At 45.7% G+C, this 22,159-nt stretch overlaps 1 protein-coding gene across 1 annotated transcript in view; it reads left to right on the top strand.

Annotated features, from left to right (window-relative positions):
* MYO7B (myosin VIIB) overlaps nt 1-22,159 on the top strand; it is a 143,368-nt gene that overhangs the window by 63,341 nt on the left and 57,868 nt on the right. Inside the window, exons 16-22 of the mRNA XM_029074169.1 lie at nt 1,867-2,004; nt 4,654-4,806; nt 5,984-6,076; nt 8,522-8,616; nt 12,916-13,000; nt 16,338-16,556; nt 21,706-21,879. Of these exons, the coding sequence (XP_028930002.1) occupies nt 1,867-2,004; nt 4,654-4,806; nt 5,984-6,076; nt 8,522-8,616; nt 12,916-13,000; nt 16,338-16,556; nt 21,706-21,879 (957 nt within the window). The remainder of the gene's footprint in view (nt 1-1,866; nt 2,005-4,653; nt 4,807-5,983; nt 6,077-8,521; nt 8,617-12,915; nt 13,001-16,337; nt 16,557-21,705; nt 21,880-22,159) is intronic.

Genomic DNA, 22,159 nt, shown 5'->3' with positions numbered 1-22,159 from the left:
CATTTGGACTTCTAGATCAACAAGGTCCTTGGGCCTTTCTCGCAAATATTCATTCATTCATTCATTCATTCAATAGTATTTATTGAGCGCTTACTATGTGCAGAGCACTGTACTAAGCGCTTGGAATGAACAAGTCGGCAACAGATAGAGACAGTCCCTGCCGTTTGACGGGCTTACAGTCTAATCGGGGGAGAATGAGAAGCAGCGTGGTCTAGAGGATAGATCATGGGCCTACGAATCAGAAGGACCTGGGTTCTAATCCCAGCTCCGCTACTAATCTGCTGTCTGACCTTGGGCAAGTCACTTAACTTCTCTGTGCCTCAGTTACCACGTCTGTAAAATGGAGATTGAGACTATGAGACCTACGTGGAACAGGGACTGTGGCAAACCAGATTACTTGCATCTCTCTAAGCGCTTAGTACAGTGCCTGGAACAGAGTAAGTGCTTAACAAAAACCATTATAAAATGCTGAATAAAGTCCCTTTGGTTCTTTAGATAGCCTAGCTTAAAAAAAAAAAACTTCTGGGACACAGAGGTAAATTATTGATCCAGCATATCCATGGGCTTAGTGACATTTCTTGTTCGGTTTTGTGGTTGAAATATAGCTATGGTGAGGCTTAATCGGTGCTTTGTTGGCTAGTGGTGTCAGAGCTCCTCTAATAAATCCCTTATTGTGAAGAGGTCATGCTTTTATATGAAGGGACGCCAGAGACTGAGTAATTAGCATCCTTATTCTTTCTATGGCTCATGGAGCAAAACACTGAAGATCCAAAGTGCTCTCAAGAAATTGAATCACTCTGACTCCCTTCCAATCTTCTCTAATGAGGAGAGACCACATGGGATGTAAAGCCATTCACCAAACGCTATTTTTAATTTTCATTATAATGCATTAAAACTGGAGGAGAGGGAAAGTGCTAGAGAAATAAAGATGATCATTATCACTAGTTACTGGCATTAGCTGCTAGGAAAAGAATGTGGCAAATGGAATGAGATATCCTGGTGGAGCTTCAACATTTAACTTTCGACACATGGAACAGCGGTAATCTTATTTATCTTTGCTCATGAATAATTGTCTAAGGCATAATAGCCTGCTCTAGAGTTCCATGATTGACAGATGTACAAACCTAAAAGAAAAACTGAGTTATTAATGCCAGTAAATGCCTTCCTTCCTGAATCATTATTTCTTAAATAGTTCAAAATCTCCCCTAAACCAGCAAGTACATACATAGCTTAGCTATCCCAGAAACAAGAGCCTGGCACACAGGGTGGTGGGTCCTTTACCTAATAATAGTAATAATGTTGGTATTTGTTAAGCGCTTACTATGTGCAGAGCACTGTTCTAAGCGCTGGGGTAGATGCAGGGTAATCAGGTTGTCTGTCCCACATGGGGCTCTCAGTCTTCATCCCCATTTTACAGATGAGGGGAATGAGGTCCAGAGAAGTGAAGTGACTTGCCCACAGTCACACAGCTGACAGGTGGCAGAGCTAGGATTCGAACCCATGACCTCTGACTTCCAAGCCCGTGCTCTTTCTACTGAGCCACGCTGACAATGAATTAGTCAGAAGGGGGAGGGGATTTGACAGTAGTCCCCTTATTAACTAATAATAAGGTTGTTCCATCCCTGACAAACTGCCTAATTCTAGGGCATTTGCCACCAGCGTCTCCTGAAAATCTGGAGAATTCTTGGAGATTCAACTGGTAGAGACTTTCGTGTGTGTAAGCTCAATGTGGGCAGGGAATGTGTCTGCTTTATTGTTGTGTTGTACTCTCCAAAGTGCTTAGTACAGTGCTCTGCACCCAGTAAGCGCTCAGTAAGTACGATTGATTGTGTATATGTGGGCACGTGTTCACTCTTATTTCTACAGGGCTCAGATGCCACCAAACGTCCCTCTACTTTAGGGGGACAGTTCAAGCAGTCCCTGGATCAGCTGATGAAAATTCTAGCCAGCTGCGAACCCTACTTCATCCGCTGCATCAAACCCAATGAGTTCAAGAAGCCTCTGGTAATCGCTGTAGAAGAGTCACGCTCCGTGTACCGCTATCATCGGGGGATGTGGGGAGGAGAGACTGGGGGGAAAATTTAAGTAGGTTTTTGAGGATCTTAGTCCAGATGGTTTGAGACTAAGATTTTAGGTATGGTACTTGAGCTTGCAAGGGAAGAAGATGTTAAATCACCTTTCTTTTCCCTCCACACCATTCTGAGTCCCGAGTAGAAACACAAATGACAGGATTTACACCCTGGGGTTTACAGTGGCACAATAATCTATATTGTATTGCCACTCTGGGCTATAATTAGCCCTGTTCAGTACCTAGTAACGTCAGGTGTCACTTGTCCCCAACTGTCCATATCTCCTGGATGGTCCAATTAGGCTTATTTAAATTTCAGAGAATGTTACAAGTTTACCATGGCAATCAGTTACTTTCCCATTAATGACTTATCTCTCTCCACATCTTTATGGTCTGTTTTCTAAGATATGGATTTTAAAGACAGGTGAAGATTTGGGATGGGAACTGTAGTATTACCCTCCCTAAACTCCCCCCCCCCCCAAATTAACAGATCATCTAATATAGTCCCTATGTAGTGTGTTCTATGAGCCCCTCAGGCATTCTAGACTTGCAGTACGCAACCCTGATCAGACACAATCAGCTTCCCTAAGCCACCACATAGGTCAGCTATCCCATAATAATAGTAGGGATAATACTGATAACTATGGTACATGTTAAGCACTTACTATGAGCCAAGCACTGTTCTAAGCACTGGGGTAGATACAAGTCATTCAGGTTGGACGCGGTCCCTGTCCCATATGGGGCTCACACTCTTAGTCCCCATTTTCCAGATGAGATAACTGAGGCCTAGAGAAGTTAAGTGACTTGCCCAAGGTCACACAGCCGACATGTGGCGGAGCAGGGATTAGAACCCAGGTCCTTCTGACGCCCAGGCCCGTGCTCCATCCACTAAGTCATACTGCTCCTCCAAGCAAAAATTTAGAAGTCCAGATACTTGCAATCTGGAGACTTCTTCTGCAGCCTGGTACTGCCGAGCTGGGGACCCACCAAAATTGAATGTAAGGTAGTCAGAAGATCATGGGTTCTAATTCCTGCTCCACCACGGGTCGGCTCTGTGACCTTCTGTAAAATGGGGATGGGGACTGTGTCCAGCCCGATTTGCTTGTATCCACCCCAGTGCTTAGTACAGTGCCTGCCATAAACACTTAACAGATACCATCGCTGTTATTAATATTATCTATCTAAAATTAGAGTCGGTACACAAATTAGGTCTTTTTATGCTTCCGAAGAAAAATTCTTAGGAAACTGGCTACAGTTGGAGCATCTTGCCCAAATGAGGTATCTTCTCACCCTGCGGTGTGTGTGGGTCACAGTTTCCCCGGGCAGCCTTACAAATTATGAAGAGGCCTCAAACATGGAGTCATTAATCCCCAGAAACTCAATGTATGTTTTCCTTTCTCAAGTAGAAGTGCTACCCTCCTGTGATTCTGAAACGGAGCAAGACAATGTCATCACTATAGTGTATATACTCTGCTAAGTGATATCTGTCGTAGTGTTTCTCTTCAGACTTCTGGTGAGGGGATTCACAGAACCTGGGCTACATTTCTTGCCCACCTCACTGACTCCCCTTTCAGGGCCTCCATTTCCCAGGTGTGGACATAGAGATCATAATGCCTAGTTCAGGCGAGGGGTCTTATGAGGTGCTCATTTCCATGAAGTAATTTGAAGTCTAGGTGGAAGGCCCAGAATTTTGGAAAGAACCCGAGATTGGGAGTCAGGGGTCGTGAGTTCTAATCCTGGCTCCACCACTTGTCACGTGTGACTTTGGGCAAGTCACTTCACTTCTCTGGCCCTCAGTGACCTCATCTGTAAAATGGGGATTAAGACTGTGAGCCCCACGTGGGACAACCTGATCACCTTATATCTCCCCCAGAACTTAGAACGGTGCTTTGCACATAGTAGGTGCTTAATAAATGCCATCATTATTATTCTTATACCAAGACTTGGTTTTTCCCCAGGCCTAAAATGCTTTTCCATTTCAATTTAGATGTTAGAAAAGTGTGAACTAGTGAGCCATTTGTGTAGAAGTGATGGAAGGCTTGTCGAGAGCCTCTTAGCATGATCTCCCAGGCAACTTCAATAGAACATTCAAGAGGCTAAGAAAGTAATGGAGTGATAGGCAATTGCCATCCTGCCTCTGTCTGCCTCTTGCAGGTAATTCTCCAGGACTAGGCTACTCATGAAGTTCTACAGAGCCAGTTTTTTGAGAGCTGGTGTTATAAACAGAGAGGCCTAGTGGGTAGAGCAGGAGCCTGAGAGTCCGAAGGACCTGGGTTCAAACCCAGTTCAGCCACGTGTCTGGTGACTTTGGGCAAGTTACTTAACTTTTCTGTTACCACATCTGTAAAATGGGGACTAATAGCTTGAGCCTCGTGTGGGACGTGGACTCTGTCCAACCTGATTAGTTTGTATTTACCCCAGCGCTTAGTACAGTGCCTGGCACATGGTAAGCGCTTAACAAGTATCATAAGAAAAAAACACCACCAAAAAAACAAGGGGATGTATATTCCCTAAAGAATAAGTACTCGTTTTGCTTTTCCTACTTTGATGGCCTCTATGTAATTTTTTTTTCCTGCCTCTCAAAGCTATTTGATCGAGAGCTGTGTATCCGGCAATTGCGTTATTCTGGAATGATGGAGACAGTCAAGATCAGGAAAGCTGGGTACCCTATCCGGTATACTTTTGAAGAGTTCAATAAGAGGTACAACTTTCTGCTGCCCGGATCCTCTGGACAGAAGGTTTGTTATAGGGAATTTTAATCCTAGTCCCTCTACTTCTGCAGTTCAGCATTCACTTGTTGAGGGCTTCAGACTGGGTGGCTTTGTAAGATTGCTCTTCAGGGCTGTTCCTATTCTCTCAGCTCAATCTATGTGCCAGGTAATTTTGATTGCTCCTGGAGTCATTGTGGTCTTGTGAGCAGAGAATGTATCTGTTTATTGTTAGTGAGTGCTCAGTAACTTCAATTGAATGAATGATGTAGGGGTTCTTAGCAGACATACCAAAGATCACTGGAGTGACCCTGGAGATGCTGGCCCCACTGTCTGGTTTCACTGGAGCTGCCCAAGTACGTTCTCTTGTGTGCAGCGAAAGTCCTGGATCGTTTTGGTTCTGACCCCCAAGGAAGGCATGGTACCGGCTCACTGTACCGCGATCTCGTCCATCTTGCCACCAACCTCTCAGTCGTGTCCTGCCTCTGGCCTGGGACATCTTTCCTCTTCAGATCAGACCATGCACGTCTCTTCCAAGAGACCTTTCCTGACTAAGTCCTCATTTCCTCTTGTCCCACATCACTTTCGTACATATCTATAATTTATATTAATGTCTGTCTTCCCCTCTAGACTTTAAGTTCACTGTGGCAGGGAACGTGTCTACCAAGCCCGATCTGTCGTACTGTCCCAAGTGCTCAGTATGGTGCTTTACACACAGTAAGCGCTTAATAAATATGATTGATGGAAAAAGAACTCTTCTCCTTATTTTCTTAGTCTTCTACAGGTTTGGCCCATCGGGATGGATGGAGTGCCAATATCAATCAATCATATTTGAGTGTTCCCTATCAATAGAGCGCTGTACTAACCGCTTGGGAGAGTACAATACAATAGAATTAGCAGATATGTTCCTTGCCCACAATGAGCTTACAGTCTAGAAGGAGAGACAGACATTAATGTAAATAAGTAAATTTATAGCATATGATTTCATCTGTAGAATGGGGTTGATCCTCTTGCTTATCCTCACAGGGATGTGATTGTTTCAGAAGAAAGGCACTATCTTTGTTTAAGGTGGTGGTATTTCTGATTCAAGGAGCCAAGATATTTAATTCTCCACAGTTTATGCCTTAGGGTATTTGTTCTGTGGTCTAGCAGGGGCTCTGTTTCCTCCAGGCACTAATGTGATGTTTCTCTTGAATGTCAAATGCAGGGTGATCCCCGCCAGAACACTTTGCACATCTCAAAAGTCTTGCTGGGAAATGACCAAGATTGGAAAATGGGGAAAACCAAGATTTTCCTGAAAGTAAGTTTGGGAGTGAGCTTGGGATCTCCAGCTAAAACCAACATAGACCTCTTACAGGAAAACTTGAGTTTGTTAAACACAGTCTAACCTCCCTTGGACCCTACTGCGCTGTTCCTTCCATCTTGCATCCGTCTAGGAAAAGAGCTACGGAAGTTAGGGTAGGAATCAAGATTGTGAGAGCTCTCAGTTATGTGTGATTCTGGGGAACAGACAGAGCTAAGGTAAACCTAAGCCCTGAATGGAAAAGCCTAAATATAGCCAGTAATTTTCATCTTCTTCCCCCTCTTTAAAAATAAAAAATTCAAGCCAACAACAATCAATAACAACAATGGGCTGATGTGACTTCCTCCTTCTCTGTCCTAACCCATCCCAAATGGCCAGTTAACGAAATGGCTCAAAGGCAGGGAGTAAGAAGTTTAAAGACTGCAATGAAGGGTCTGAAAAGAATTCCCAGAGTATTGAGAGTTTTCTCTTTGCACTGTGTTATGTCCTACTTAGCGGTCTGTCCTGTACCCCAAGTGGACAGGGCAAAGGAGCAGAGATACAGGGGACCTCAGTAGAAGAATGACATTGCCTTTGAACTCTGGCTGTTGCTGGAGGTAATAGCTGAATCGCCCAGGGTTGTTAGCATTAGAGTGAGCCTCCAAAACTCCAATACTGGCTCCAAGAGCCATATTTTTCACATTTGCTGAATCCAAAATGAGAAGTATGTGTGTTTGTTCCTATAGGTAGGGTGCAATAATCCTGTGTAGGTATTTCAATCATTGCATGGTCATCTGTGCTTAGGCCTTGTGTGGGAGTTAAGGCATCGTGGGGAAAAGTTCTGTAAAAGGATTCTGGGAACTGAAGAAAGTCCCATAGACGGTGATCCCACTTGGCTGCTTGGTAATTCCAACTTTGGAGTTGTACTCCTACACTAACGTTCAGGTGGATAGATGAATACTAAAATTTTTATCAATCAATGCTATGTATTGAGCGCTTACTATGTGCAGAACATTATACTAAGCATTTGGGAGAGTCCAGTACAACAGAGCTAGACATGTTTCCTGCCTATAGTTTACAAAAACTCCTCACTATAGGCTTTTAAGCTCTCTATCACCTTGCCCCCTCTTACCTCACCTCCTTTCTCTCCTTCTACATCCCAGCCCGCACACTCCACTCCTCTGCTGCTAACTTTCTCTCCGTGCCTCCATCTCGTCTGTCTCACCACCGACCCCTGGACCACGACCTACCTGTGGCCTGGAACGCCCTCCCTCCTTAAATCCACCAATCACTCTTTCCCCCTTCAAAGCCCTACTGAAGGTGCACCTCCTCCAAGAGACCTTCCCAGACACAGCCCCTTTTTTCTCATCTCCCACTCCCTTCCACATCTCCGTGACTCGCTCCTTTTGTTCTCCGCCCGCCCCCCCCCCCCCAGCACAACACTTATGTGTGTGTGTGTATATATATATATATATATATATATATATATATATATATATATATAAAAAAAATTCTATTTATTGTGATGCCTGTTTACCTGGATTGATGTCGCCTCCCCCGCCCCTCTAGACTATGAGCCTGTTGTGGGCAGGGATTGTCTCTCTATTGCTATACTTTATTTTCCAAACGCTTAGTACAGTGCTCTGCATATGGTAAGTGCTCAATAAATACGATCAAATGGATGAATGAATGGAGGGAGAAGCAGACATTAATGTGAATGCCAGTCTTTCCTCTATTAATGGAGGGCAAATGGTCATTAATTACTACTTGCCTTAGGTGGACAGGTGTCTATTTGCAAGGCTGCTTTAAGAGGCCTAGGTTGTTTTGGCATAGATTCCACTAACCTACCATTTTGTGGTAGGCTGGCCAACTGATGGTTTAATGTTGGAGATGAGAGTGAAGTCAACCTTTAAGGATTGAGTTCTTCTCCCATGTTGGCTGGCTATAATCTCTCTTGAGAACTGCTCATTAACGCAGATGATACTAATCATTTCCTCTGTGTTGGACAAGCACCACGAGCCAGCAGCTTCACTACATTGGTCCTAAAAGACCTGTCCCTGCCCCGAGGGGATTCCACTTTAAAGAGACAAGGTAGAACAGATGAAGTCCTCGATGGGTTTTGTCATCGGCCATTTTGTTATCCACATGGGTAAAAAGATTACATGAGCTAGCCTCTTTCATATCAGGGCTTGATATGACACTAGGGTAAAGAATAGAACGTCAAGCATTAAAGGAAAAATTAGATATATTATTTCGGTCATTCGTTAAACTGGGCCTCTCTATTGCAAATTTCAGACTTGCAGGAAGTATGGTGCAGTGCTTATCGGCAAGACCTGAACTGGATAGGCTTAAAATGTAGGGTTTGTGTCCGAGTGACACTCTTGAACCCTCTCTTGATTGACTATGCAGCCTCTGAAGAAATCTTTCTCTGAGCACTAATCCATGTCCCTTCTTATTCTGTAGAGTGAACACGACACTCTGCTGGAGATCCAACGAAGCAAAATTATTGAAAGCAAGGCTATCCTTATCCAAAAAGTTCTGCGAGGATACAAGTGCAGGTAACTAGAGATAATAATAATTATAGTATTAAGCACTTACTATGTGCCAGGCACCGTACTAAGAGCTGTAGCTCCGTCCTCCTGCTAACAGTACACATTCTCTGCTTTCCCAAGTCCTAGGATAAATCTTGTTCTGGTGTGATGATTCTCAGTCAATCAACTGTATTGATTGAGCATAGAGAACTTTTCTAAGATCTTGGTATAGTACAAGAGTGTTGGTAGACAGATTCCCTATCCACACAGAGCTTCCAGTCTAGAGGGAGAGACAGGCATTAAAATAAATAAATTATGGCTATGTGTATAAGTGCTGTGGGACTGAAGGAGGAGTTAATAAAAGTTGTAAATGTAAGTACAAGGGTGATACAGAAGGGAGAAGAGGAAATGAGGCTTAGAGAAGGCCTCTTGGAGGAGTTTTATTTTATTTCTTGGTATTTGTTAAGTGCTTACTATGTGCCTGGCACTGTTGTAAGTGGTGGGGAAGATACAAGGTAATCAGGTTAGGCTCAGTTCACGTCCCATATGGGGCTCACAGTCTTAATCCCCATTTTACAGATGAGATAACTAAGGCCCAGTACAGTTAAGTGAATTGCCCAAGACCACACAGCAGACAAGTGCCTCCCAGGCCCATGCTCTATCAACCAGACCACGTGGATGTGCCTTCAGTAAGGCTTTGAAGGTGGGGAGAGTGATTGCCTAACAGGTCTGAAGAGAGAAGAGAGTTCCAGGCCAGAGGCAGGATGTGGGAAAGGGGTCGACGGTGAGATAGATGAGGTCGAGCTACAGTGAGTAGGTTGGCATTAGAGGAGTAAAATGGGAGGGCTGGATCCTATTAGGAAATTGGGAAGGTAAGGGAGGAGGAGGCAAGGTGATTAAGTGCTTTAAAGACAACGGTAGGAGTTTTTGTTTGGAGGTGGATGGGCAATCACCGGAGGTTCTTGAGGGAAACATGGACTGAATGATCCCGGCAGCAGAGTGAAGTTTGAAGTGGGGAGAGGGAGGGAGGTCAGCAAGGAGGCCAATGCAGTAATCAAGGTAGGACAGGATAAGTGCTTGGATCAATGTGGTAACTCAACATCTTACCAAGCTAAGGCTTAACACCTGGAGAGAAGCGCTGATTCAAGAGAGAGAATACATGCACAGAAATATGCATTTGTGGCATCAAGGATGTTTCCTCTTTCCTGTCTCCTGAGCTACGATGTTTTTTTTTCAAGTTGTTAAGATATAAAATTATCTTCGGTGACTGTTTAAAATAGTCACACTGATTCTAGGGAAGCAGCATGGCACAGCGGAAGGAGCATAGGCCTAGGAGTCAGAGGACCTGGGTTCAAATGCCAGTTTTGCCACTGGCCTGCTATGTGACTTTGGGGAAATCACTTACCCTCTCTGGGCTTCAGCTTCCTCTTCTGAAAATTGGGGATTTAGTACCTGTTTTCTCTTCTGCTTAGACTATGAGCCCCATGGGGGCTGAAAACCTTGTATCTACTCCAATGCTCAGTACAGTGTCTGGCACACAGTAAGTGCTTAACAATTACCAGAAATATTATTATTATTACCATAATCACCTAATGGATAGAGCACAGGCTTGGGAGTCAGAAGAACCTGGGTTCTAATCCTGACTCTGCCAGTTGTCTGCTGCTTTGCCTTAGGGAAATCACTTCCCTTCTCTATACCTCAGTTATTTGTAAAATGGGGATTAGGACTGTGAGCCCCACGTGAGACTGTGTCCAACCTGATTACCTTGTATCTATCCCAGAGTTTAGTTCAGTGCCTGGCACATAGTAAGTGCTTAACAAATACCATTAAACAAAATACATAAGTGCTGTGGGGCTGGGGATAGGATGAATATCAGAGTGCCTAAGAGGTGCCGAACCAAGTGCGTAGTGGACACGGATGGAAGATTTAATAGGGTGGCGAAGTGAAAGGTTAGTTAGGGAAGGTGTCTCGGAAAAAAATGTAATTTTAGGAGGGTTTTGAAGATGGGTAGAGTGCCGTCCTGTTGGATACGATGGGGGAGGGAGTTCCAGGTCAGAGGAAGAACATGGGGGTCGGTGGTGAGATAGAGGAGATGGAGATACAGTGAGTAGGTTAGTGTCAGAGGAGCAAAATGTGCAGGCTGGGCTGTAAAATAAATAATAAATAATTATGGCATTTGTTAAGCGCTTAACTATGTGCCAGGCACTGTACTAAGTGCTGGGATGGATACAAGCAGATCGGGTTGGACGCAGTCCCTGTTCCACGTGGGGCTCACAGTCTCAATCCCCATTTTACAGAGGAGGTAACTGAGGCCTAGAGAAGTTAAGCGACTTGCCCAGAGTCACACAGCTGACAAGTGGCGGAGTCGGTATTCGAACCCATGACCTCTGACCCCCAAGCCCGGGCTTTTTCCATTGAGCCACGCTGCTTCTCCAAGATTTGGGAGGACAGGTAGGATGGGGAGGGCTGATGTAAGAGCTCTGAAAATGTCAGGCATAGTTGCAAGTCCTCTTGAGGGACCCCAAGGAGGAGATAAAGCTCTGGGGCCTGCAGAAATTGCACCTGGATAACTGCCCATCTGACTAACCCAGTAACACCTGACTTCTGGGAAGAACCCAGTCTGGAAGAGTTTAAGCAACTCCACGACAGGGATTGCAACACAGCAAGTGCTCAGTAAATATTCTTGAGTAGTGTCTTGAATATTCTGCCTCAGAAAGAAAGTACTTCCCAGGATAAAAAACCACTGAAGATTAATCAATCAGTCACTCATATTTATTGAGCTCTTATTATATGAAGGGCACTGTACTAACCACTTGGGAGAGTACAACACAACATTATAACAGACACCTTCCCTGTCCACAACAAGCTTACAGTCTGGTGGGGGAGACAGACACTAACATAAATAAATAAATGAATTCCAGATATGTACAAAAGTGTGTGGGGGGGGGTGATGAATACAGTGAAAGTGATGCAGAAGGGAGTGGGAAAAGAGGACTTGAGGGCTTAGTCAGGGAGGGCCTCTTAGAGGAGATGTGCCTTCAATAAGACTTTGAAATAGGGGGAGAGGAATTGTTGGATTTGAGGAGGGAGGGTGTTCCAGGCCAGAAGCAAGATGTGGATGAGAGGTTTGTGGTGAGATAGATGAGACTGAGGTACAGTGAGTAGGTTGGCATTAGAGGAGTGAAGTGTGCAGGCTGGGTTGTAGTAGGAGAATAGTAAAGCGAGGTAGGACGCGAGGTGATTGAGTGCTTTAAAGGCAATGATAAAGAATATCTGATGAGGGATTGGATGGGCAACCACTGGAGGTTCTTGAGGAGAAGGGAAACATGGACTGAATGTTTTTGTAGACGGATGATCTGGGAAGCAGAGTGACGTATTTACGGGAGGGGGAGAGACAAGAGGCAAGGAGGTCATCAAGGAGGTTGATAGAACAATCAAGGTGGGATAGGAAAAGTGCTTGAATTAACTGAGTAGCAGTTTGGATGGAGAGGAAAGGATGGATTTTAGCGATGATTGTGAAGGTCAAACTGACAGGATTCAGGGATAGATTGAATATGTGGGTTGAATGAGAGAAAAGAGGCAAGGATAACACAAGGTTTCGGGCTTCTGAGACAGGAAGGACGGCGGTGCCATCTACGGTGATGGGAAAGTCATGAGAAGGACAGGGTTTCGGTGGGAAGTTGAGAAGTTCTGTTTTTGAAATGTTGTTTGAGGTGATGGATGACATCCAAGTGGAGATGTTTTGAAGGCAGGAGGAAATGAGAGACTGCAGAGAAGGAGAGAGATCGGGGCTGGCGAGGTAGATTAGGCAATCATCTGCATAGAGTGGGTAATTGAAGACATGGGAGCGAATGGGTTCTCCAAGGGAATGGGTGTAGATGAAAAATAAAAGGGGACCCAGAAATGAACCTTGAGGGACCCCCACAGTTAGGGGGTGGGAGGCAGAGGAGGAGCCTACGAAAGAGATGGAGAATGAGAAGCCAGAGAGATAGGAACAGAACCAGGAGAGGACAGTGTCAGCGAAGCCGAGGCTGGGTAATGTTTCCAGGAGAAGGGGGTGGTCGAAAGTGTCGAAGGCAGCTGAGAGTCGAGGAGGAAGATTAGAATAGAGTAGAGGCTGTTGGATTTGGCAAGAAGGAGGTCATTTGTGATGTTTGAGAGGGTGGTTTCTGTGGAGTGAAGGTGATGGAAGCAGGATTGGAGGAGATCAAGGAGAGAATTGGAGAGAAACTTGAGACAGCAGGTGTAGACAACTCACTCAGGAGTTAATGGCTGGAGAAGAGGTACTTTAGGAAATAACCATGTCTTGGCCCTTCTTCCTGCTAGGAAGGAGTTTCTGCGACAGAAGCAGGCAGCTGTGACGCTTCAGACAGCATGGAGGGGTTACGCCTGCAGAAGGAATTTCAAACAGGTAAGAAATATGGTTGTCCTTGCTGTTGCTACATAATGGTCTAAGATCACTCAGTGCTTGATTCATTCATTCATTCAATAGTATTTATTGAGTGCTTACTATGTGCAGAGCACTGTACTAAGCGCTTGGAATGTACAAATCGGTAACAGATAGGGACAGTCCCTGCCCTCTGACGGGCTTACAATCTAATCGGGGGAGACAGACAGACAAAAACAATAGCAATAAATAGAATCAAGGGGATGAACATCTCATTAAAACAATAGCAAATAAATAGAATCAAGGTGATGTACATCTTATTAACAAAATAAATAGGGTAATGAAAATATATACAGTTGAGCGGACAAGCACAGTGCTGAGGGGAGAGGAAGGGAGAGGGGGAGGAGCAGAGGGAAAGGGGGGAAAAGAGGGCTTAGCTGAGGGGAGGTGAAGGGGGGGGTAGAGGGGGAACAGAGGGAGCAGAGGGAAAAGGGGAAGGTCAGTCTGGGAAGGCCTCTTGGAGGAGGTGAGCTCTCAGTAGGGCTTTGAAGAGGGGAAAAGAATTAGTTTGGCGGAGGTGAGGAGGGAGGACATTCCAGGACCACGGGAGGGCGCGGCCCGGGGGTTGACAACGGGTTAGGCGAGAACGGGGGACGGTGAGGAGGTGGGTGGCAGAGGAGCATGCGGGGTGGGGAGTAGAAAGAGAGAGGGAGGTGAGGTAGGAGGGGGCAAGGTAATGGAGAGCCTTGAAACCTAGAGTGAGAAGTTTTTGTTTCGTGCGGAGGTTGATAGGCAACCACTGGAGGTTTTTAAGAAGGGGAGTACATGCCCAGAGCGTTGCTGCAGGATGATGAGCTGGGCAGCGGAATGAAGAGAAGGAGGTTGGATATACCAAAGAAGGAGAAATGCAAGACTCCTTATTAGATTTCTCAGAAATAGGGATGTCCACTTGGTGAAATGGGGAAGATCTTCCAGGAATGGAAGAAAATGCATTACAGGCAGGGATTATGTCTGCTAATTCTGTTGTATTGTACTCCCCCAAAGCATTTAGTACAGTGTTCTGCACATAGTGAGCCCTCAATAAACCCCAGTGTCTGATTGATATATCCCAAATGTATTCTTTTTTTCAGTTAACTGGATTGCGTTGTCGGTCTGTCTTTCCATTTGAGTCCATTCTATCCCTAACTCTTCTTAGAACTCCGGTCAAAGACAGCCTAGGGGAAATCACTTCCCGGGGAAGTGATTTTATGTGTGAGCTTCCAGATGTGGCAAATAAATAAATCCATCCTCCTCACCACACTCCTACCCTCGTCATCTCTCCCTCTGTGGTTTCTGGTGCAGCCTCCTGCCCTCCTTCCTCGTTCATGCATTCCATCGTATTTATTGAGCGCTTACTGTGTGCAGAGCAACAAATCGAGATGATCCCCTTATAATGGCCTTCTCGTTCTTTTATCTTAAATCTTTTTTTTTAATTTCATGCTTTCTTCACTGCTGCCCAGGCTCTGCACCCAGCATGCTTTTCCCCACTCCCCCCATCCACTTTTTACACTTCTGTTTTTAGCTTTTTCCTTTCAATTTAGTAGCTACATCACAGCTGCTGCTGCAGCTTCCTCCCCTCCAAACTTTCCCGGGTGAAAGGGTAAGGTGATCCCTCACAAACCAAATCCGCCACTGCTTACTCCTCCTCATCCTACCCCGGGCCAGCCCTGTCAATCTATTAATCAATCAATCAATCAATGGGATTTATTGAGCACTTACAGTATAATACTATAGAGTTGGTAGACATTTTCCCTACCCTCAGGAAGCTTCCAATTTAGAGGGGGAGACGACATTGTCCTTCTGGCTGTGGCTGAAGCAGGAAATGGCAAAGCTGTTGAAGTAGAGATGCAGGGTGGCTTAGTGGAAAAAGCCCGGGCTTGGAAGTCAGGCCATGGGTTCTAATCCCGGCTCTGCCACCTGTCAGCTGTGTGACTTTGGGCAAACCACTTAACTTCTCTGTGCCTCTGTTACCTCATCCGTAAAATGGGGATTAGGACTGTGAGCCCCGCGTGGGACAACCTGCTTACCTTGTAATAATAATAACGATAGAATTTGTTAATAATAATGATGGTATTTGTTAAGCGCTTACTATTTGCAGAGCACTGTTCTAAGCACTGGGGTAGATACAGGGTAATCAGGTTGTCCCACGTGAGGCTCACAGTTAACCCCCATTTTACAGATGAGGTAACTGAGGCACAGAGAAGTTAAGTGACTTGCCCACAGTCACCCAGCTGACAAGTGGCAGAGCCAGGATTTGAACCCATGACCTCTGACTCCCAAACCCGGGCTATTTCCACTGAGCCACGCTGTTTCTTACTATGTGCTAAGCACTGTTCTAAGTGCGGGGGGTGAGGGGAATACAAGGTAATCGGAACCCCAGCGCTTAGAACATGCTTGGCACATAGTAAGCGCTTAACCAATACCATGATTATTAAACTAAATTGTTAAGAAAAAAAAACTGTTAAAAGCCAGGCTCGTTACAGGGACTGGGAAGCAGCGTGGCTCAGTGGAAAGAGCCCGGGCTTTGGAGTCTGAGGTCATGGCTTCGACTCCCGGCTCTGCCACTTGTCAGCTGTGTGAGTGTGGGCAAGTCACTTCACTTCTCTGGGCCTTAGTTACCTCATCTGTAAAATGGGGGTTAACTGTGAGCCTCACGTGGGACAACCTGATGACCCTGTATCTACCCCAGCGCTTAGACCAGTGCTCTGCACATAGGAAGTGCTTAACAAATACCAACATTATTATTATTATTATTATTGTTACCTAGAGGGAGAAGGGGAATGGCAGTGGAAGAAGGGGAGGACAAGTGGCAGGCAGGATAGTGCTAAATTTTAATTCAATTTTTATTTCTTTTAAAGAAAGAAAAAGCCACCAGGAATGGCGGGGACAGTGGAACACAATGGGACGGGGGAGACAAGTGGGTTGGGGGCAGGTTTGGGGTGTTGGGGAGGGGATCTGGAATCAGGAAGTGAGCGGAGAGGAGGGAGGAGCTGGTGGCATGGAATTACTCACCCTGACTGGCAGCAAATCATGAAGATCAGTGAAAGTTGCTGCCTTGTTGGGTGATTCGGGTCTGACCGTCGTCACCGTGTGTGACCTGCAGCAAGTCACTTCACTTCTCTGTGCCTCAGTTATCTCATCTGTAAAATGGGAATGGAGACTGTGAGCCCCAGGTAGGACAGGGACCGTGTCCAATTCAATTTGCTTGCGTCCACCCCAGCGCTTAGTGGAGCGCCTGGTGCGTAGTAAGCGTTCATCAAATACCACAATTATCATTATTGCCACTCTCTCCATGTCGATCTCAATCTCTCCTCCTTGGCAGATCCTCTTGGGCTTTGAACGCCTGCAAGCCCTTATCCACAGCCGTCAACTAGCCCAGAGATATAAGACCACCCGTGCCAATATCATCCGATTCCAAGCCCTCTGCCGGGGCTACCTGACGCGCCAGAAGATTGCACGGGAGAGGAAAGCCGCCTGTGTGCTCCAAGCCCACACAAGGGGCATGTACGCTCGGCGGAATTTTCAGCGGAAGAAGAGAGAGGTAAGTAGATACAAGGGCCCAGATGAAACGACGACGTTGGTCAAAGCAGCAGCAGAGAGGGGGAGATGATGATGGAGGGCTTTGGGTCAAGGGTCAGCAGGAGAGTGATCTAGCGGCGGCACGCTAGTTGGAGAGATCCACCGAGCCACCTGAAATAGCCACTCGAGCCCTCTGGGGTCAGAAGACCTGGGTTCTAATCCCGGATCCCGTGTGCCTTGGGCAAGTCGCTTCACTTCTCTGTGCCTCTTCTGTATGATGGGGATTTAATACCGGTTCTCTTTTCCTCTTTGACGGTGAGCCCCATGTGGGATAGCGACTGTGCCCAACCTGATTACTAAGCAGTGGGTTTGGGGAATGCTTGGCACATAGTAAGCACTTAGCAAGTGCTGTTATTATTAGTAGTGTGGAAAAGGTGTGGGAAGCCCTGAGAAAGCATGCAGAGTCTCACCTGCTCCCCCTTCTTTAGTGAGAGAAGTAGCGTGGCTCAGTGGAAAGAGCACAGGCTTGGGAGTCACAGGTGATGGGTTCGAATCCTGCCTCTGCCACTTGTCAGCTGTGTGACTGTCACTTCACTTCTCTGTGCCTCAGTTCCCTCATCTGTAAAATGGGGATGAAGACTGTGAGCCTCACAAGGGACAACCTGATGACCCTGTATCTACCCCAGCGCTTAGAACAGTGCTCTGCACATAGTAAGCGCTTAACAAATACCAACATTATTATTATCGATTAGACTGTAAGCCCGTCAGTGGGCAGGGACTGTCTCTATCTGTTACCGATTTGTACATTCCAAGCGCTTAGTACAGTGCTCTGCACATAGTAAGTGCTCAATAAATACTATTGAATGAAGAAATGACCAAAACTCAAATGCCTAAATATCAATCAATCCTTCATCACCGATTGTCTGATTTTTCTAAAAAGCCACTCGTCGACCGTTGATTCTCATTCTTAACCTGCACCTCAGTCTAGCTCTGATTCTAACTGCAGCTCAGGGCTGATGTGAGGGAGATTCACCTAGGTCATTAAATCTCAGCCCTGTGCTTTTTTTTTTTTTAATGCTGATTGTTCAGCGCTTACTATGTGTTAGGCACAATATTAAACACTGGGGTAGATATAAGATAATGAGGTTGGACACAGTCCCTCTCCCACATAGAGCTCACAGTCTTAATTCCCACTTTACAGATGAGGTTACTAAGGCACAGAGAAGTAGTGACTTGCCCAGGGCCACACAGCAGATGAGTGGCGCAGCCGGGAATAGAACCCAGGTCCCCTGACTCCCAAGGCCCTGCTCTTTTCACTAGGATATGTTGCTTCTCTGTGGTTTTGAGAAGTGCTGTACCTCTGCTCTGAGATTCCCTGCTGCTGGGAAAATTCAGGTCTTTGACAGGTGAGCGTGGCTCAGTGGAAAGAGCACGGGCTTTGGAGTCAGAGGTCATGAGTTCGAATCCCAGCTCTGCCACTTGTCAGCTGTGTGACTGTGAGCAAGTCACTTAACTTCTCGGTGCCTCAGTTCCCTCATCTGTAAAATGGGGATGAAGACTGTGAGCCCCACGTGGGACAACCTGATTCCCGTGTCTACCCCAGCGCTTAGAACAGTGCTCTGCACGTAGTAAGCGCTTAACAAATACCAACATTATTATTATTATTAAGGCTGTGTTACTGTCACCACCGTCAGGATTTCTTGAAAACAAAGTCCCATGATAATAATCCTGGTATTAAGCACTTTATGTCAAATGCTCGGCATATAATCAAATCATTTTATGCTTATCCGTGTTACTAGGACACCACCTCCCAGAAATGTTTGGGATGAAAATGTTTTCCTCCTTTTACTGCGGTTTACAACCCCCTGATAAAAGCTCTGCTTTAGCCTCGATTTCTAACCCTCTTCCTAGTCCTAACTCTAATCAAAACCTTCTTCCTAATGAAGGTTTTCAGCACGTGAGGTAGCCAACGTTTGATTTCTGTTTGGAGATCAAATGCCCTAAAGGCATTTAGTTGAAATAGTTTGCCATTCCTCTATTACTACTCAAGTCCAGCTACAGTCAATCGATCACTCTTATTTTTTGTGCACTTACTGTGTGCAGAGCACTGTACTGAGCACGTGGGAGAGTTCAATACAACCGAGTTGGTAGACACGTTCCCTGCCACAGTGAGATTACAGTTAAATATCGGTGACACGTGGTCAAGGGGAGAAGGAAGGGCGTGGATAATTAAAATCTATAGATGATCCATCAGATTCTTGTTTTTTCTTTTTAAAGCCATCTCTTCCCCCGGCAGATTTTAACAAAGTTGTTATCAATCAGTAATATGGACTGTTTCTGTCACTCCCAACCTTGTTGTCCACCTTCTAGTGAAAGTGTTTTCAAGCAAAGGAATGGACAAAAGTTAGGTAACAAAAAGAGAGGCAGAATGTGGCCTAGTGGAAAGAGCACAGGCCTGGGAGCCAAAGGACCTGGGTTCTAATTCCACTTTCAACACGAACCTGCTGTGTGACCTTGGGCAAGTCACTGAACGGCTTTGGGCCTCAGTTCCCTCATCTGTGAAATGGGGATTCAGGGCCTGTGCTCCCACCTACTTAGACTGTGAGCACCATGTGGGACCTGATTATCTTGCATATATCTTGCATGGCACATAGTAAGCGCTTAACAAGTACTATCATTATTATTAGAACGAGAAGAGAGAAGAAACAAAGAGTCCACAAACTGTATAATTGAGAGCTCTATTTAAAAAGTATTTTTCTCCCCTATGTAGAATAGGCGCTGGTGGGGTCTTCTACCAACGCCACCCTTGTTTTCCGGATTTAGGTTGCTGGGATGTCATCAGCTGTAATCAAGTATTTCTTCTAATTATTTTGCTGGCAATAAGCATTGTAATAATAATAACGTTGGTATTTGTTAAGCATTTACTATGTGCAGAGCACTGTTCTAAGCGCTGGGGGAGATACAGGGTAATCGGGTTGTCCCATGTGAGGCTCACAGTCTTCATCCCCGTTTTACAGATGAGGTAATTGAGGCACAGAGAAGTAAAGTGACTTGCCCACAGTCACACAGCTGACAAGCGGCAGAGCCGGGAATCAAACCCATGACCTCTGACTCCCAAGCCCGGGCTCTTTCCACTGGGCCATGCTGATTGTATTACCACTGCATTTTTTCTTAGATATAACATCACTGTCTCATGCTCCTAAACTGGAGCACAGGCTTGGGAGTCAGAGGTCATGGGTTCTAATCCCACCCCTGCCACTTATCAGCTGTGTGACCTTGGACAAGTCACTTCACTTCTCTGGGCCTCAGTTCCCTCATCTGCAAAATTGGGATTAAGACTGTGAGCCCCACGTGGGACAACCTGTTTACCTTGTACCCCTCCAGCGTTTAGAACAGTGCTTGGCACATAATAAGCACTTAACAAATGCCAACATTATTATTATTAATGTCCAGCTACAGTGGTTACCCTGGCCATTTCTGCATTCAAAGCCTCAGCACCTTTGCTTTGTTCCAGGTGACTGAAAAGCTGGGGAAGCCAGAAAGTTAAAAGTCTAGATACCAGATAGCACCTGGGTGGTCAGAAAACATTAATTGAATTGGATCAAGGCTTTTTCCTGTGAATTCACTTAATCAGTGGTATTTATTGAGTGCGTCCTCTAAACTGGAAACTTGCTGTGGGGAGAAAACGTAATAATAATGTTGGTATTTTTTAAGCGCTTACTATGTGCAGAGCCCTGTTCTAAGTGCTGGGGGAGATACAAGGTCATCAGGTTGTCCCACGTGAGGCTCACAGTCTTCATCCCCATTTTCCAGATGAGGTAACTGAGACACAGAGAAGTGAAGTGACTTGCCCACAGTCACCCAGCCGACAAGCGGATTCAAACCCATGACCTCTGACTCCCAAGCCCGGGCTCTTTCCACTGAGCCACGCTGCTTCTCAACATGTCTACCAACTCTGCCGTACTGCCCTCTCCCGAGCACTTAGATCAGTGCTCTGCACACAGTAAGCACTCAACGAGTACAATTGATTGATGTACATAGCACTTTAGTAAGTGTTTGGGAGAATCTGATAGAGATGGTAGACATCTCCCCTGCCCACACTGAGCTTACAGTCTAGGTTCCCTCTCCCTTCTGCACTGTCCGTGCACTTAATGTTGGTATTTGTTGGTATTTGTTAAGCGCTTACTATGTGCCAAGCACTGTTCTAAGCGCTGGGTAGACAAGGGGGAATGAGGTTGTCCCACATGGGGCTCACAGTCTTAATCCCCATTTTACAGATGAGGGAACTGAGGCACCGAGAAGTTAAGTGACTTGCCCAAAGTCACACAGCTGACAAGTGGCCGAGCTGGGATTCGAACCCATGACCTCTGACTCCAAAGCCCGTGCTCTTTTCACTGAGCCACGCTGTGCACTTGGATCTATACCCTTTGGGTATAATAATTATGGTACTTGTTAAATGCTTCTATGTGCCAAGCGCTCTTCTACGTGCTGGGGTAGATCTATTCATTTGTATTTATTGAGCGCTATGTGCAGAACACTGTACTAAGCGCTTGGAATGTACAATTTGGCAACAGATAGAGACAATCCCTGCCCAGTGACGGGCTCACAGTCTGAACGGTAGATACATAAGTTAATCAGGTTGGACACAGTCCCACATGGGGCTCATACTCTTAATCCCCATTTTACAGATGAGATCACTGAGGCACAGAGAAGTGAAGTGACTTGCCCAAGGTCACACAGCAGACTCGTGGTGGAACCTGGATTAGAACCCAGGTCCTTCTGACTCCCAAGCCTGTGTTCCATCTACTTAGCCACGCTGTATTCACCCCACCCCCAACCACACAGCATTTATGTACACATCGACAATTGATTTATTTATATTAATGTCTGTCTTCCCCTTTAAATCTCTACCAAAGGGTACAGACCCAAGTGCATAAACAACGTAGAAGGGAAAGGGAGTCGAGAAAAGTTGGGGAAGGCCTCTTGGAGGAGATGTGACCGCAAAAACCAATGATTTCTTAACTGAATAAACCTAACCCAGCTCAGGTACCCTGGATGTGTCCTTAGTGACATCTTTATTGGAGCTTAATCCCAGGAGTATGATGTGTGGGGTGTGAGGGGCAACTGTATACTCACCTGTGTTTAATGACTGTCTCTTACTTGTGGAAAAGAGTTTGGGCATTCTGGAGAAAGAAGTGGGAGATCGGAAGAAACAAGACCCCCGCTCCAACAAGCGAAGATCCATCTACGACACCATCAGCGATACTGAGATGGTTGAAAAGGTGTTTGGATTTCTACCCAAAATGATAGGAGGCCAAGAAGGAGAGGCACCTAAGGGATTTGAGGTAATTTCAACTAACCCGTTATCACCTGAGGTCACTCTTTGAGCATCCAAATTTTGGGAGAGTGGATGGAAGAGCAGTGAGAAAGCCATCCCATGGCTACCTTAAAACAGCAGGCTTCTCGCTCCTGGACCAACCATAATAGTCCAAAAAATGTCTTCAACCCCCTGGAATCATTTCACACCATCTTCCACCATGGGCAACTGATCGCTATGCACTGGTTACTCTAACTCTGGTTGAAAATACAGAAGTCTCTTTGACTTTCCCAGATGCCATGGACTGA

This window comes from Ornithorhynchus anatinus, chromosome 1 (assembly GCF_004115215.2).
Source record: "Ornithorhynchus anatinus isolate Pmale09 chromosome 1, mOrnAna1.pri.v4, whole genome shotgun sequence".
NCBI classification, from domain to species: Eukaryota; Metazoa; Chordata; class Mammalia; order Monotremata; family Ornithorhynchidae; genus Ornithorhynchus; species Ornithorhynchus anatinus.
Note: the sequence above shows the minus strand (reverse complement) of the source record. Positions and strands in the feature narration are given on the sequence as shown.